This window comes from Anopheles arabiensis, chromosome 2 (genome assembly GCF_016920715.1).
Source record: "Anopheles arabiensis isolate DONGOLA chromosome 2, AaraD3, whole genome shotgun sequence".
Lineage (NCBI taxonomy): Eukaryota > Metazoa > Arthropoda > Insecta > Diptera > Culicidae > Anopheles > Anopheles arabiensis.
The window spans coordinates 24195879-24212821 of NC_053517.1; the positions used below are offsets into that span (position 1 = coordinate 24195879).

The 16943-nt window shown below is 47.8% G+C and overlaps 2 protein-coding genes across 3 annotated transcripts; one reads left to right on the top strand and one right to left on the bottom strand.

Moving 5' to 3' along the window:
• Positions 1–89: 89 nt before the first annotated feature.
• On the bottom strand, positions 90–16883 carry LOC120898181 (kinesin-like protein KIF3A). Its single transcript, XM_040303658.1, has 5 exons — positions 16674–16883; positions 16338–16553; positions 2505–3649; positions 1997–2414; positions 90–1914 (listed from the first exon to the last, which is right to left on the bottom strand). The coding sequence occupies exons 1-5, from the start codon at positions 16677–16679 to the stop codon at positions 1657–1659; spliced, it is 2043 nt and encodes a 680-aa protein (XP_040159592.1). The 5' UTR covers positions 16680–16883; the 3' UTR covers positions 90–1656.
• Positions 11770–15656, top strand: LOC120898184. 2 transcript variants are annotated; one of them, XM_040303662.1, is made up of 5 exons: positions 11770–12064; positions 12994–13124; positions 14110–14270; positions 14357–14485; positions 14569–15656. In XM_040303662.1, exons 1-5 carry the CDS (start codon positions 11950–11952, stop codon positions 14675–14677), a joined length of 645 nt encoding a protein of 214 aa, XP_040159596.1. In that variant the 5' UTR covers positions 11770–11949; the 3' UTR covers positions 14678–15656. The 2 variants fall into 2 exon arrangements, with proteins under 2 accessions (XP_040159596.1, XP_040159597.1); XM_040303663.1 differs by lacking the exon at positions 11770–12064 and adding an exon at positions 12209–12279.
• Positions 16884–16943: the final 60 nt, after the last annotated feature.

Consider the following 16943-nt stretch of genomic DNA (forward strand, 5'->3'; position numbering starts at 1 on the left):
GACCGTTAAAAGGGAGAGTGTTGTTTAATGTCGAACGAATTAACGCTTCCGCTTTTCACTTCATTCCAAACGCGAACGAGGCGCAAACATTTATCGTTTTTCTAGTGTATTTCAATGCCATCTACAGTACAAATATGCAAACGTTTGTTCGTGTGTCAGTGTTTGTGTTTGTGTTGAGTATTATTGTTAGTTTTAATTGCAAATAACGCCATAAAAAGGTTTCTTTTATCCCTTGCTAAGTGACGTTCCTCGCGTTTAGTGCTTATGCCAAGTCATGTTTTGTTGCCTTAAACTTTCTTAAAGCGGAAAAACACTGTCTCATTGAGTAGTAAGTTTGATTATGGGTGAGCGGTATTGCTTCAAACCTGAAGCAACTGTGACTAGCCTATAAAATACATATTCATGTTCCCTTTTCTCTCGTCCTCCTATCCGGCTAAGAGTGGACTGGGGGATGGTTAAGATGGGGTTGACCTTGTTCGCTACGGTTTTTGCTGGTTGAAACCACGCAATGAACACAAATGCTCGATACAAAATAGTGTAAGTAGAAAGTTGTCCTTTTGTTAGTGTAATGCCACTAAATGCAACAAAGATGCGCGTGCAAATGAAATCGTTAATAATCGTGGATGAGTGGAAGTCGTGTGCCCACACTACCTAAAATCGTAAACGGAAACGTACACACTGTACATAATAAAATAAAGTTTCCCATTATTTCTTTTTTTTCGGCTAAACATTACTGGAAATATTGTCACAACCACAGCAAAATCTTGTTCTACGACTGTTGTTTTTGGTTACCGATCTCGTGATGTATCTATGAAATTAAGGGAGTTAGTTTAAACTTCTCATGTTTAGTATACGCTGAAGCGATAGTATGTCTACATCCCTCCTAACTTAAAATGTTAAATGATTTTGTTTAAATATTCACCCAAAACGAGTTACGAGTTCTGTCATGAGACCTATCGCAAGGATGTAAGCCCCTATCCTTGGCCCTATTTTACGTTCCTATGTCTGGTAGCTGGTTTGAAATCATTCCAACATGGCGCCTGGCATGTGTAAGCATTGTCTAGTTTAAATAAAGGTTCACGCGCGCTATACATATGATAAAGTAGACACAGCACAGTAAGTGCGCACTGGTATATATGCTACTGAAACAATAAGCGTCAACTTGCAGTCAACAAAAAATACCTTGTAATATAAAATACCTCAAATAATAACTTGCACCCACCTCCAACGGGTTTGCCCGCACGGTCCGCTGTGAGCTCTCGCTCCTGTGTTGTGGTGTGGTTTTTGGTTAGCCGGGCGCACCACGGTCATATTCGTTCGTGGCTCCGGATTTACTCATCAACAATCAAACTACCACTACTGACCATCATCGTTCACCGTACGGAACGTAAAGCGACTAGTATCGAATTGCACGTTTCAGTGTAAAGCGAGTGTGTTGTTGGTGCCTGTTGTGCGTTTAGTGCCAAGCTTCCGTCACACCATACGGTGAGGAAGTATGTTCAAGAGGCACACCATTAGCGAAAACGATTGCTGAAAACTTGTGTTGTATCTCGTTTAAAGTTAAGTGACGTATATGCCTCCCAAACCATCCCATGAAAGCATAGAAAAAAGCCTCATTTGAAGCATATGCCCCGTTCCAAACCCAGCCAAAGCGCTCTAATAGTACTTTCTGGCCGTTGTCGGGCGAGCAATGCCGGACGTGCGCGGTCTGGCCGTCTTGGCACGGATCGGCTCTGCCACGGAGTCCGTGTTGTAGCTAAGATACACGTGCGACAGGTCGATCAGATCCGTCTCTTTGGTGTTGACCTTTGGTTCTGGGATGTTTTTGCGCATGTTGTTGCCCGTGTACGCGACGCACTTGAGCTGCCACTCGCCAATATCCTCGTTCCAGTGCGTAAACTTCTCGATCATGCTCTGCAAGTGGGGCAGAGATTGAAAAATGAACGATTTGCTTTAGATAAGGCTCAGCACGCCATCACACACACACAAGACGTACCTGATACTCCTTCGGAATGTACGAGTTAATGACCAGCTCGCAGAGGGCCAGCTCGCGCGACAGGCTGCGTATGTTCTCGTAGATGCCCTCCTTTTCCCGCTGCTGCTCCTGCTGCTGGTCGGCCAGCTCCGACTTGATGCTCATCAGCATGGACATGACGCGCTGCAGCTTCTTCGTTTTGCCGACGCACTCCTCCTGCAGCGAGCTGTACCGCTCCTCGATGTCGATCCGCTCCGCTTCGATCTTTTGCAGGTTTTCCTTCAGCTCGCGCTCCGTCTTGGTGCGCTGCTCCAGCTCGGTAATTGAGTTTTCCAGCAGCAGCTCCTGCTCCTTCGCCTTCTCGAGCAGATTTTCGCCGCCGACCAGAATTTTGTTCTCCAGCGAGGACAGCTTGGCCCGCAGCTGATCCTGTTCCGATCTAAAAAAAAAAATGCATATTGTTAGGTTAGAATCAATTTCTTTTCGCCCATCTCTACTGCTTCATACACACACACACACACGAACTCACTTTGCCTTCTTCAGCTCCTGCTGATTCTCCATCGCCTTCTTCTCCAGCAGCTCCTTCTCCGCGTCACTCTTCTCCTTGCGCTCCCGGGCCTTCTCCTTGCGCTGCTTCTCCTTGCGCTCCCGGTCCGCGTCCGGATCGCACTCCTCCTCCACCGCGTCCTCCTCATCCTCGCCCTCCCCATCACCCTCATCTTCCTCCTCCTCGTCGTCGCTTTCGATGCCCTGCTGAAAGATGCCCTCCTCCAGCTGCCGCTTCAGCTCCTCGATTTCCTCCTGGAAGTGGCGCAGCAGCGCATCCTTCGGCTCCTCGTTGATGTGGGCCAGATTCTGGATGCTCTTCGCCCGGCACGCGTACCGCAGCGTCGAGATCGTCTCGACGTAGTTCGAGTCGGCCGGGCTGATGCTGGCGCACATGACCGTTTTGCTGTTGCCGCCGAGCGAATCCTGCAGCAGGCGCGTCAGCTTCGAGTTGCGGTACGGGATGTGCGTGCTCTTGCCGTCCACCAGCGCGCTGATCACGTTGCCCAGCACGGAAAGCGACAGGTTGATCTTGGTCGCCTCCTTCAGCCGCAGCCCGGACGATTGCGTCTTGCTCTGGCGCTCCGAGCCGGCCAGATCGACCAGCTGCAGCTTGCCCATGCGCACGTACTGCCGGCCCGCCTCGTCCGTCTCGCTCGACTCGACCGTGATGGAGAAGATCGCGTGCGAGCGGGACGACTCCGAGTTCATCTTGGTCGCGCCGACGACCCGGTTCTTGTTGCCCAGCTTCATGATGTTGTCCAGATCGTCCGCATTGTGCACCACGTACCCGCTCAGATCCTTCACGAACACGCCGATGTCGGCCCGCTCCTTCACCTCCAGGCTCTTGTTCAGCTCCTTGCCGAGCAGGTCGCGCACCTCCTCGTTGTAGATCTCCATGTAGCTGACGCGCACGAGGAACTTTTGGTTCTCCTTGCCCCGCGCAATGTGCCCGAAGATGTGCGCGAACGTGTTCGGGATGATGCCCTTGGTCTGCGGCGAGTCGGCACTGCCCGACATGGTGTACGTTTTGCCGGTGCCGGTCTGCCCGTACGCCAGGATGGTACCATTGTAGCCCTCCAGCACCTTGTCCACGATCGGGCGCGCAGTGTCCACGTACAGATCGATCTGCGGGGCAGAAGGGAAAAGCGGTGCGGGTTTTAGAACAAACGCAACTGGGGAAAACACATGTAGCGCACAAGCAACGCAAGCAATTTCTTCACACACGCCTGGGCGTTTTTGGCGTTTTGCTGCCAAGCTCGTAAAGCGCTTACAAATTAAATCAATTAACTTATTCGCCCAAATGTACGCGTGGGGCCAGAGCAAACGGTCCGCTATCCTGACCTAAACCATAATGCCCACCTAGTTTGTGGGAGAAGACTACTGATTCCGTTCAATGAAGTGCGCTAATTAAATCAATTATCCCCTATCCCACTCCTCTTTGGCAACGTTGGCGTCGAAGTTGCGCAAACCGTCGGGGGGGTTTGTCTGAGCAAATTTGTGTGGAGCACGTTCTCGGACGCATTTGGACGTTCTCGACGACCATTTAACCGCTTCAGACGTGCACGAGAATGATCGATCGCGATGACCCAAACCTTATATGAGGTAATCATCAAGCGACGTCGACGGTGAGAGTGAGATAGAACAGTGTGTTAGTATGCCACTGGAGCACAGAAAGGCGTGATAAGAATGATTCATTCTGGGCATTTTTCACCCGTTAATGCGTTCCGCATGAAACACGCCCTCAGGACAGTAAGCTAAAAATTTAATTTATTTACTGGTAAAAACGTGCAACTGACACCTTCAAACGCAGATCAGTGCAGTCAACTGGAGACTGTTGCACACGCACGCGCACACACACACACATACAATAAAACACTCAACTCATCGTGGGCTCGTTACAATGCTAATGGGGCGCTATTGATATTTCGTTTGTTGAATGCCAGTGCATTTCGGAGCTCACACCGGTAATGACCCTTTTGTTGCATTCCAATCCCTTCCACCGGCAGCGGCGCCCGTCTGCTGAATGCCATCAACATTCAAATTAGCACACCGGCGGGGATGGGCCGAGTGGTAGAGTGGTAGAGTGGGTGCGAACACACAAAGACAGCGCAGTTCCGAAGATCGACAAATGATAATAAGTGCTGGTATGGCCATTGTTTTAACCCGTCAATGTTTTTAAATAAATAAAAATAAAATAAAGCCGATGTTTGCTAACTCATTACATTGTTTTACATGCTGCAAAGTTAATTTACTTAAAAGTTTTAAATTACAAAAAAGAATTAACAACATTCACTGCACTTTAAGGGTTATTCATAGCCCGCGCTCTACCCTCACAAAGCTTTCGTGCAAGCTCAAGCACGGTTTACACACACCCGCAAGTAAGGGTTGCTGTGCTTACCAAGCTCAAACATCACCACCACCACCACCACCACGAACAGCCTTCTATGTCGCCCGCACTGTGTGTCGCACCACCGTCCAGCATAAGCTGTGTGCTGTGCTGCGGCCCAACCACCCAACCAACACACACAAACACATATACTCCTCCCGCCACCCCGAAGAAGCATAAAGGGGAATGTTGCCGTTACGGACCCCTTGCACGCGGTACGGCGTAGCGGAGACGGTTCAGTTTTGAGCGCGCTTTCCCCTAAACCGGACGTCTCTGTGCTGGGCGAGAGGTTCATTATCATCGTGGCACAAGTGTCTACAACGGCGAGGAAAAATTTGAAAAAAAAAATCGTGTTTGAAATCGTTACAAATTTAAACCACCAAATCACACGTGCTTTAAAATTAAAGCAAAAATAGTGAAATTGAACGTGATTTTGTACAATATTAACCAGGTTAGAGATGAGTTGAAAGTTTCATTCCGCTAAAAAAGGCAACAATCCCAGTAAAATCAACCCCCAAAGATAATCTTACTGATTCATCATGCCCGTCCTGCTCGTCGTACGCGTTTGTTCCACACTGTAATCATTGGCGTAAAATAATGGCTCTATTCGTGGTGCATCGGGCGTGTGCTAGAGAAATGGAATTGGGCGCGGTCCCGCCGACTGGGCTGACACATGCCATCGGAACATAATTTCCGAGCGTCCCCCCAACTGGGGTGGGGGCTGGATGGACCCGACCCCATTTTAAGTGTAGATGAGACAGTATTATAATCCGTGGTGCGTTTTGCATTCGTTAGCAAGAAGTAATACACGTTGGCAGTTGACACAGGCAATAGATACACTGTTTGGTCTGTTGGGTCGCGTAGAAAAAGCCTAACGGTACATATAGCCACAATTCGTGTGCCAGTAGATCGAACTGCTTGATCGAAACTGTTGGCACGTTTTTTACTGCGTGTGTCGTTTAGTGCGTGGAAAAGTTTTGCGCCAGAAAGGATAGCGTGCTGGCGGAAAGGTAGTAAACAACGTTAGCGGCAAGCCCTAAGCAATGTAGCAAAAATGTACATCCTTACTGAAGAACAAACCACCCAAAAAAGAGCTTCCAAAACAAAGCCAAGTCCTTGTCGTGACGGTGTTGGCATTAGAAATGGGAGTGTGATGTGATGTGATTCATGCTTCGTGACCTTTTTCTCTGTGGCGTTAACGATATAGAATATTAATTTCTGTACATCACACACGGGGTGTGTCTGAGCTGAGCTTTAGCTTCTGAAGGTGATGAAAGCGATACGCACAATCTCTGCGCGCACATATAATTCTGTCCTGCGTGTATCTTTCTCTACGCTCTACGCTGGCGGAATGTTGACAATCCAGTTTTGCTACAGGAAGAAAGTGTATTGTCCCAAAAGCCAGCTAGCGATACTAGACACGTGAACAGGTGAAGAGAAGAGGAAAAGTGGATCTATGAAACCAACATGTCATAAGCGGACCGGTCTCTAATTTGTATACTTCTTTTGACCGGCCAACCATGCTGCTAGCAATATGGCTAGGCTTTCAAATCCAACGTTTTAGCTGATTTTTAAAAATTCAACGGCTAGCATTTAAAATTCTACAAAATCACCCAAAGCGTAAAACAACCCAGTAAGTGTACTTGCATTTCCCACTTGCTCGAGAATTGTCTACGCTCAATGTTAAAAATGAAAGCACCTTCGAGAAGACAAAGGTGCAATGATTCACACACACATACAGTTGCCACCCAAGACCCTTCACAAGTGTGGTCCACCACCACGTGGTCCGAGCGCAAATGTACAATCGGGCAAGAAAATCGATAGCACAGCAGCAGGAGTAAACAAACATGCAACCGAGAGCAATTGCACGACGCCGTGCACAAAGCGCAAGTGTGTCCGTAATTGACGTGTTTTATCAAGCGCGGGAAAGCATCAAGCATGACCCGGGCTGGTGTCGTTCCGTCGTTCCGGGTGTTTAGTGAACCGTAGCCACACTGACAAGTGGTCGGGAAGACATATAATTCCAGCCCCGTGCGGTCGAAGAACTGCATTCTGAGCTTGTCGAAAACGACTTTACAGGGCAGCGTCAACGAACTGTTCTGTTGTTGCGCTCCGTTTTTCGATCTTTTTGTTTACCATCTAATGGTTGTTGTTGATAACTGTTTTTTTATTTACTCAACGTCTTTCAAGTTGACTTGCTCCTCAAATACACGCATTACCCCCTCCGAATGCCATGCCAATGTTTATTTATCATCTATTGTGGCACGCTTTTACGCACCCTGGAAACGTCGTGCGTAGCTGGGTTTGAACTCTCGACAAAGCGGTTTCCGAATGTTGTCGTTCGCCACTAGCACACCGTTGAACAAATAAAGAACCCATTAGTGGTATAGCTTTCCCCCAGCAAAATGTAACATTTGCCCCAAAGCAAGAACATTCATCTTCTACAACCGTTTCACCTTTGCCTGTTTGAAGTAATTTGCCACTTCCCGTACAATACAATGTGCAAGTGAGGGGTAGTGCAGCTACCAAACACTTCGTGTCGACTTCGTGCACGACTTTTCCGGACGCGGGTTATGACGTCGTCGGTACCTTCCTCGCGGTTGGAGCGTACCGTGACCCAATTGTGTTGCCGCTTCGGTGACACGCAACGCGAAGGAACCATTCTAAACGTTGGCCCACTCATCGCACCCTTTCGTGTGGTACGTTCTTGCGACCCCCGGCCTAAGAAACACCTGTGCAGACCGAAGGGTACACACCAAGCCGATGCACAGGTGAACGTACGCTCGTGGTGGTGGTGGTGATGGTTGTCCTGCACTAGGTTCGTACCGCCGATTACGTGATTGTGGCCGACGTGAAGGAAACCGAAGGAATCTAATGCTACCTTCACCACTTGCGAAGAGTGTCTTCGAAAGCAACAGGTACACAAAAAAAAAACCGGTCCACGGCGACAGCAGTGGTTGACTGTCGTGGCGAATTGAACAGTTCGCAGGATAGCAATCATTAATTTTACATCCCGCGTCATGATCGGATAAGTACACAGCAATTAGGCGCAATGTCCACACTTTCCGTACGCGAATGATCTTTGAGTGGAATCTTGGAGAAATCTCGCTCTCTCTCTCTCTCTCTTAAATAATTGATCCTGTTTATCGTCCCGACACCACGTGATCGATAATAGTGACATGCATCATTCCGTCCAGATATGGGCAAGCCACGAAGCATTTGATAGTGGACTTCCGCTCAATGGCTTGCTGGCTTTGCGGCTGTCACGAGTGAAAGTTTATTTGTCTGTGGCTTCCGTCATGGGACGCATGCAGTCAGCTCGTTTGTATCGAGACAAATCATAATGCTTTAAGCAACTGGTACCGGACATGGTAAACACGATATCGTTTAACTGAACGGTGGAAAATTCCGCTTCAATCCAGCGATTACTGGAGTAGATTCGGATTCCGACCGATTGCGAAGCGAAAAGAGGACATGATAACGTTCGCCACATAACGTCAGCCAAACATCATAACGTTCTCGAAGGTGCTAAACCGGTTGCTGGAGCAAAGCAAATGCCGATCCCTGAAATGTGTCCTCCGTAGAAGACTGTCTCGCTTGGTCCATCTTTTCACAGTTTCCAGCCAAAAGCGGTACGAATTCCGATCGTAGGGTGATGGGCATCTTAAACAACGGCTTCACAACAATGCAGGGATAGGTGTGCTTTGTCCATCTCGTGGCACACCATGGAACAACACTGCACACCGCACAGGAAAACAAAATGCGCGGGAAAGTTTTCCCAACCTTTCTCAATACTCGCGGGCGTTCGTTGTCGACTGCCACATGGTCTTTTCCACCGCTCATCGAAACGCTGGACACGTATAAAAGGCGAAACGTTTAAAACCACCCACCCATCCACACCTATCCCTCTTATCTGTGTGTAAGTGTGTGTGTGTGATGCGGGAACACTCGACTCCAACAACAGTTACAATTACTTCACCGGAGCTTCCAAAAACGCATGAAAGAATGAGCAATCCGCGGGCGCCCTTTCCTCTCGGGGGATGCACGATTTAAAGCACCCGCGCCAAAGAAAACGTGGCTCTTTAAATCCGTGACCCTTTCTTCGGGGGTCCAACGGGCGTATAAAAGGGAAGCCCCAACGTGGGCTACCATTTCACGAGAGTAAACAACTCTTGCTCTCTCAATTTCCTTCTTTCTTTTGCGAGCGTGTCTCTCTCTCTTACTGGCGTAACGATCACAAACCACCCCAAAAGCTGGTTTGGCGGGTTTTTCTACAGGCCCCTTTTCTTCCAGGCGAGCGCACCGCAAAATTATGCTGCCCAGTGTGTGACTTTCATTCCCATTTTATGCTCGGGTGTCCAGCGCCTGTGTGTTACAGTTCATTCCTTCCGTCTCTCGCTTGTGTATTCCGTACCGAAACGCTCACAAACACGAAACTGTAATGGTTGTAGCGCGTGGAAATCGTACTGCTGTGGTCGTGCTGTGGCGCTCCCGATCCCGGGGTGGTGCTGGTAGCGCGGAAAAGCAGCAGTGGCAGTATTTATTTTGATACGTATTTTGTTTTGGTTCGTCGTTTCGCGTCCAATGGCGGGGGGTTTTTGGCGTAGCGCTGCTAACACGCAACCACAGCACATCGCGCGGGATTCAGCATGACTCAGATCTAGATTGAGTGGCGGGATGGCACGTAACGCGGAGCCGACTGAAATGTTCTAGCAACGAGGAGAATTAAATTAAAATCCATACACAGTAACTAAATTATTTACAACCATACCGTGGTGGTGTGTTTGTGCATATTAGAAGGAAGTATATCTAATGGTTTTTAACTTTCCACGTGAAGCTCCCATCACACACAACAGCTGGAGGCGTATATATTGTGCACTCACATTGTTGTGTTCCACTGCATGAGAGCACCATATTCCCATACGCCGCATTACATCCATCATTCGATTGTGCTGTCATGCTGCCGGCGGGTTTTTTTTCCTGTCAGCATCACCCCAGCGAAGCTTTGAAATGTGTGTTGCTGCCGTGTCTATCAACTTCAAAGCCCTTCCAATCGAACCCTGTGGTGTGTTGTTTCGGGGTGGATTCGTGGGAGCTTTCACTTCCCACTTCCAAAAGGGAGAATGAGATGCGATGGTCACCTTCCCTTTGGCAAGGGGCGAGCAACAACGGGGAACCAGCAAATATGTGCGTAAAATAACGCACAAGCCTGTTGTGTGGTAAGCACCCAATGCATCTTAGAGAAAGATTTGTTTGATCGCCTTCGAAGCCAAGGGGGGAGAGTTTTCTATTGCGTTGCGCGGGTTGCATAAGGCGATCTGTGAACCTGTCCGTGGTGCGCGTGTGCATCGCGCGGAAGACGCATAATGCGCTTGGTGTAAAATTTGTTTTTTTTTTATGCTCTTCTATATCACACTCCATCCTTTCACTCTCAGGGAAGGTGGCAAACATTTGCATGCAATGCCTCCTATCACGACCGAACGAACGATTGAACGCGGTTACGATCGCTGTGAGAGTGATCATTAGCGGTGGCGGAGTTGATCATTACTACCGGAATGCGCGCAGTGTGTGTGTGTGTGTTTTTTTTTTGTATTAGATTCAATTTTATTTCAACAACTTTCTCTTGTCCACTATTCCTGATGGTTTCAAGAGTCATCATTACCAATCCATGCATAAAAGACAGGGGGAATGGAAACATTAATCAATACAGAAAAAAACGTCCAGCAATACAACAAAAACCATTACTTCCTGCAATGGGCGCGGGGAGAGGGAGGCAATAGTAGTGGAATTTCGCGTGACAAAAAGCGGGAAGAAAAATTGTCCTCCCGGTGGGGCTGGTTGGTTGAGGAAAGGTGTGCGTATATCTGCTAACTTCCGCTGCGGGTATGACGATAACCAAACGTTCACACCGTTTGTGTGCTGTCGCATCTTGTCGCATTATAGCAAGGCCCGATGCAATATTGCATTCGAAACGATTCACGATGCAACGCTAAGTACGCACGGTCGTCGACCAACCAGTTCCACTTTCCGCTGCCATTCCTTCCGAGAGAAAAATGGTGAGAAAAATGAAACCTCGTGTCGCCGCTGCTATCGACTTCAATCGTGCGGAAATCGTTCAGGCCAGTGCGCGGTTTTGCCTAAGAAAGGGCACCGGAACCAGAGCTACGCTTTGACAGCGAAGCACGACTCGTCGAATGTTGGTACCAGCTATTGGTGGGGAAGAAACAAAAAAAAGCCATCATAACCATTCGACAAACAGCACGCTTTCCTGGCAGCTAGCAAGAGAGAGAGAGAGAGAGGGAGAGAGGGAGCGCATTGTGCCCAATGCTTGCCCCGTGCCTGTGTGTCATAAGAGGTACAAATTACAGCTCCTGCTTGTGCGGTGTGGAAACATGCAGCATACATGCTAACCAAGCCCGCGATATCGGGTAGGATCGGATGAAGAGAAAGTTACAGATTCAAACCAAACGGGCACAACATTTAAATTATAGACCGTTCGCGCTAACAGTTCCCTAAAATACCCTCCCCCCTGAACGGGTGAGGTTTGGCTGTGCTAGAAGCTATAGTAGGTAGTGGCAGGCAGTGGGCACTTTACACATGAGTAAACCCATTCAAAATGGGATTTAAACAAAAAATGAAACCCATCATAACACTGCCGCACTGCTCGCTGCTGCTGTTGGTCATGCTGGTTAGAAATCGAAGATTATTGAGCACTGCTGTGCATCGTGCACCACACACCACTACACGCATCGGAAGTAGCGTGGCGTTGTATAACAACACGATCGTCACCTTCGCATCAATATTCATCTCTGTGATGGGGTCGGTCCCTGGTGCAACTGGTCCCGGTGATTGAATCCCGGCCCTCGAAGTCAGTCACTTGCAGGTGGTGTTCATAGACACAGGCAGCTAGGCTAGGGTGCAAGCGCTTTACAGTAGAGAACGCGTGCTAGGCGGGTCTGTCATCCATTACACGTTGGTTTGCTGTTTGCACCGCAGTCGGAAGAACCACACCCAAACGCAAACCCAACTCACGCCAACTATGGGCAATTCGAAGATTTCACGCGATCCAAAGAAAGAGGAAAGCAGCCCAACGGTGCAGGAAGAGGGTGTGGTGCCGGCGGAACCATTGCCGGCACAGAAACCGTCTCAAAACGGTAGGCTTCTTCTCGCGTGTCGTTGGGCGGGGTGTGGCGATAAGATTGATGTTAATTATCTGCGATTTTCGGGGAGGGACATTAAGCAGGTTTATTAAAGGGAGTCTTTTACGTGTGCGATTTCTGAATGCTGATTCTAACAAATGTTAATACTTGCAGTGGTGTATTGCGGGACATTGTGTAGAGATTTGCTAACTGTTATACCATGAACATAGGTAGAGTATAAACAAATACGACGGCGTTGTTTGCTGCAAAACCGAATGCTAATCCACCGTAGCACCGATTAGTGTTGTTGTTTTTTTCTTAATTCAGCAATAGCGCAATGCTCTAAATAAGTGGCCACCAACATAATTAATCCAATTTAACAGCCTAACCACCATAATTAAACCCGTTTTGAATACATAGTTAAAGTTGTGTTGTGTTGCGTCTCGTCGGTTTGGTTATTTACGCAAGTTTGTCACCCCACGCGTGCATTCCGTTATGACAGCAATTCCAGCGCGACGAACCAGCCAAGCCAAAGTCAGTAGGCAGGCAATTATTCAATTACCACTAATCTCCTACGCAATCTCAACCCTTCCGGCGCAACCATGTTTCCTGTCGCGTCCAAGTTGACGATCGATTGTAAAACACTTAACGAAAGAGCGGAACAAAATGTTACACTGACTAAACCTTCGCTACCCTTCTTCCCGGTAGTGAGCATAAACAATAACAAAACGGTATTAATGTTCACGACAAGTGTTTGTATGGGCGCGCGCACGCGCTGTGTGGTTAACAACGCAATTGCAAAGTCTGCGCTTCGTACGCACGCGTATCCCTGCGTACGCAGGGCACGATCGCATGTTTCACGCCACGATCAACCGTGTTAAGGAGCTTCGAACAACTAACTAATTACCCTTTTCTTATCATGTATTCCACCGCTCGCCTCACAGAAATCTCGCGTATTACGATGGCAAATGCAGAGTCCGGCGCTGATCAGGCCGATCGTGGCATGCGAAAGGAGTACTTCAACAGCAGCGGAGCGGGCAAGTTTTTGCCGCCGGTGCTGAAGCTGCTCGAGCTGGTAAGAACCATCACCCCCCGTTTCCTTTTCAGCTATTTGTTCAAATTAAAACGATTCTAAACTGATGCTCATGCTTAACTGGTTCGGTCAAAAGGTCGGAGAAGGTGGCAGTGTTGTCGTGCGTCGCAAACCATAGGATGATGTCAGTTTTGAGCGGCACAGTGGTTGCTATCGGCAACTGTTCGAGGTAGATCTGGAACGTATCTGGCTTGTTCTCCTCAGATCTGTTCCCTTTTGCATAAACGAATTTAGTAGAAAATATGTTTATGAGTTCTAACCGAACCGACGGAAACCCATTCCTCGCACGTTATGCAACTACGACAAGCCGCGCGGTGCATGCAGTCGTTGAAGCAGTACATCGTAATAGTGGCAGCAAGTAGCACCGCCGCCACCACATCGCAATTAAATCACACAAACAACCCACCACACTCCATTCTCCCACCACTGCACCGGACGCGTACAGATGAAAGATATCGATTGTCTTGCAAGAGTCAAACACAATCGACGCAATAACGCGACCGAGATGGCAAAAAAACACAGCACAAGACTCCACACATCTGTGCTGCAACTGCTTTTTTTCTCACGGGCGCCCTTTTTGCTGCCGAGGGCCGTTCTGTACGGGTGTGATTGTCATCACTCATGCCATGAGTCATGCGTCAACGACGGTAAACTCTGTCGCTGGTGGCGGACTGGCGGAAGCACCCACAACGACCCGCATTCCGTCGCTGCGACTGTACCCGATGGAGGTGCGAGATTGTACGTCGGTAATTAGTGTCGTTCTAGAGCGGATATTCCTTCTAACTTCCCCTCGGTTCTCTTGTTGTTCTCTGCATCGTCGTTAACCACTTGCCGAGGGTTCTTACAGTGACTGCCACCCCTCTCTTCCCTTTGCTGCCATAAAACTTATTTGCAAATTGGCCTGCTCGGCGTGCCAACAACAGCCACTCACGTTACATCGTCATCGTTTGCTCTCTGTAATTTGCAGGCTGTCGCAATCGTTTGCATCGGACTGATCGATGATCCGGCCCACCATTCGCGGCTGCGCGTGTTCATCTCATCGCGCACCGTTGCGCTGGCCTACGGGACGTTCGTCTTGTTTCTGGTGTTTTCCGTGGTTTATCTGTTCGGAAAGGTCATTCGAGACAAGTATGTGTGCCAGTTTGGCCGACGCTGCGCACGTATCGGGTGACCGAACACCAAACATTGATCTATTTTTTCCATCCGCTCTGTAGCTTTCCGTGGAAACTAAGCTCGCTGCTGAACTTGACCGGTTTCATCTTATACCTGGCGACCGCCGCCTGCATCTTGAACGACTGGTCCGAGACGAAGAACCGCAACTACTGGCCGCCCAACACGCAAAGGTATGCGGTGCACGGCATTGCTTTCTGCACTTCAACAGCAATGATGCTAAAACAAAATATTTTTACTTCGATTTTCTTTTCAGAATGGATTTCCTGTGCGGTGCTGGCTCGGTTGCAGTGGTCGGCGCATTGTTCTACCTGATCGATCTAATTGTCACCGTGCGCCTAGGCATGAAGGGTGAAATCGAATGAACACATCGCCATCCCTGATGGAGGCATTTTTCTAACACTACGTTAACGTTAGGATAACAACACACTTTGTCATAATATTCTTCCATCCATTAGATGTTAAGCTTTATACGTTATCTATGTTATTATCTCTTTCGAAACAACCTGTAAATATCGAGACACATGAGCTATGCAAGCCAAACTATCGTTTATCCAGGTTTTCCAGTTGTGATTAGGTGCTGGAAAAATCTCCCCCCGACCAATTACCTCGGCCCAGTGACGAGACCGTCCAAATGAATCGTGAAAACGTTTTTTCCCCATATAGACTATAGCCTTTTAATCACGTTGAAAAGTTCAAATTTTCACCATTACCAATCATTGAGCTATTTAAGCATTTTTGAGGGCATTTTGAACACATTGGTTCATAACTTTAAATGCAAATGCATTTCGTCCAATTAATTCGCAATCTCAGCAATAAGCTCTTCTTCACATTCTCTTTAAATCGATTTTATAATTCGTCAGTACAACATTTTTCTTAGATGAGTGAAGAACTAATCTACCAAATATTAGAACGTAAGAAGCTGCAACGAACTACCGGAAAAGCCGTGAATATTGTATGACACGGTTTTCTACCATCATTATTTATGTTAAGCTTCTACCACCGTTAATGCATGTGCATTTTTGTTTTATCTCTAATTGTTAAGCGCACATATTTTGTCAATATTGTCCTTTCAATCGATGGTAACACCATTGGATTGCAAAGAGCAATGCTGTGCAGGATAGGCAGCGAGTGTTTTGTTCTCTTCAAAAGCCATACGTTAAATTACTTCGTTAAGCATAAAAACAAGGAAGATGGACGTTTGTGTCCTCTTGTACAAAATAAGTTTTCACAAATATCTTTAAGCAAATTTGCATTTCAAGATAAAACACGGAACATTAAACTCTTTTGAGGAATACATTCGAATTTCTAATAAATACAAGTTTTTGTCTCAATTCTTAAAAAGGTAGCGTTTGATATGGGCATATTGGGAAAGCAAATATTCAACAGTGTATAAATGAGATAGAGCTGAAGCAACAGAAAGAAACCTGATAAAAATAAAAACAAAATGTCTGCAAAACTATCGAGGTCAACAATATCATATCGTTTTTCAATGTTTGTTCAATCGTTTTGAAGCCTAATAAACGGACGTTCTTCGATGTGTGATTGATAATCGAACATTTCATCATTAGCAGAACTGTCCACACCAATTAAAATATGCTTTACCTTAAAACAACTCCGTTCTATTTGAAAATAATAACAGGTGGTCCAATTGCAAACTACCCGTTTGCTTTTGGCCTTGAACCAGCGCTTTGCCTTGCCTCGTGTCGTTCGAAGATGCCATCTGGGTCATCAGCTGAACGTACATCGAAGCCTTACGGTGTAAAGCAATGGGGTGAAACACAAATAAAAGCAATTTACAATGGTGCAAACAGAGCTTTCCAGCCTGTACCCATCGGTCCACGCTGGTCATTACACGCGAAAGAGAAAGGAAACCGCACGGTGGCTCGGCGCACGAGGAGGCATGGTGGCCGGCCCACTCGCGCGGAGCCACTCAACCCATCATATATAATTGCAAACCGCGGTGGGCCACACTAGCCAGTGGTGGGGCGGAATATTGTAAGCCCCACGTTGAATAACACGCACCTGTGTCGAATCCTCGCCGAAAACGTTATCAAAGTAGTACACCTTGGGCGGTTCGCTGGAGTTTGCGTTCGGCTTAACGACCGTGATGCTGCGATTGGATTTGTCCACCTTGATTACATTTTGGCTGCCAACGTCGAGCTCGCTTTTGTCCATCGGCCGGACCCGCACGACCACTCGAACGTTTTCAATTTCACCTTCATTTTTGATCGCTTCCTCCTACGGATGATAGAAAGGGGGAGGCGCCCCGATGGGCATATGTAGTATCAGTGCAAACACACGCACACGCAATTCGATGTCTAGAGCGGTGATGTCATTGCTCCGAAATTAACTACAAACCGGCATTTTGTATGAATCCTTCGATTTCCTCGGCTGAGAACTGCTTCACACTAGCACAGCGCACCGTTTTTAAGCCAGCAAACCGTACAATTCACTTCATTTGGTAGCACTATTTCGGCAGCGGTGCTGGAAATTCGATTTTTCTATTTTGACAACAAAACATTGGCCTTTCTCGTTTGTTTGACAGATTCCGTTGCCAACGGGTGGTGCGCACGCTCACGGACAGAGGGCGCTTCGGCTGTCATAACAAAAGCCGATTTCGGGGTTTGA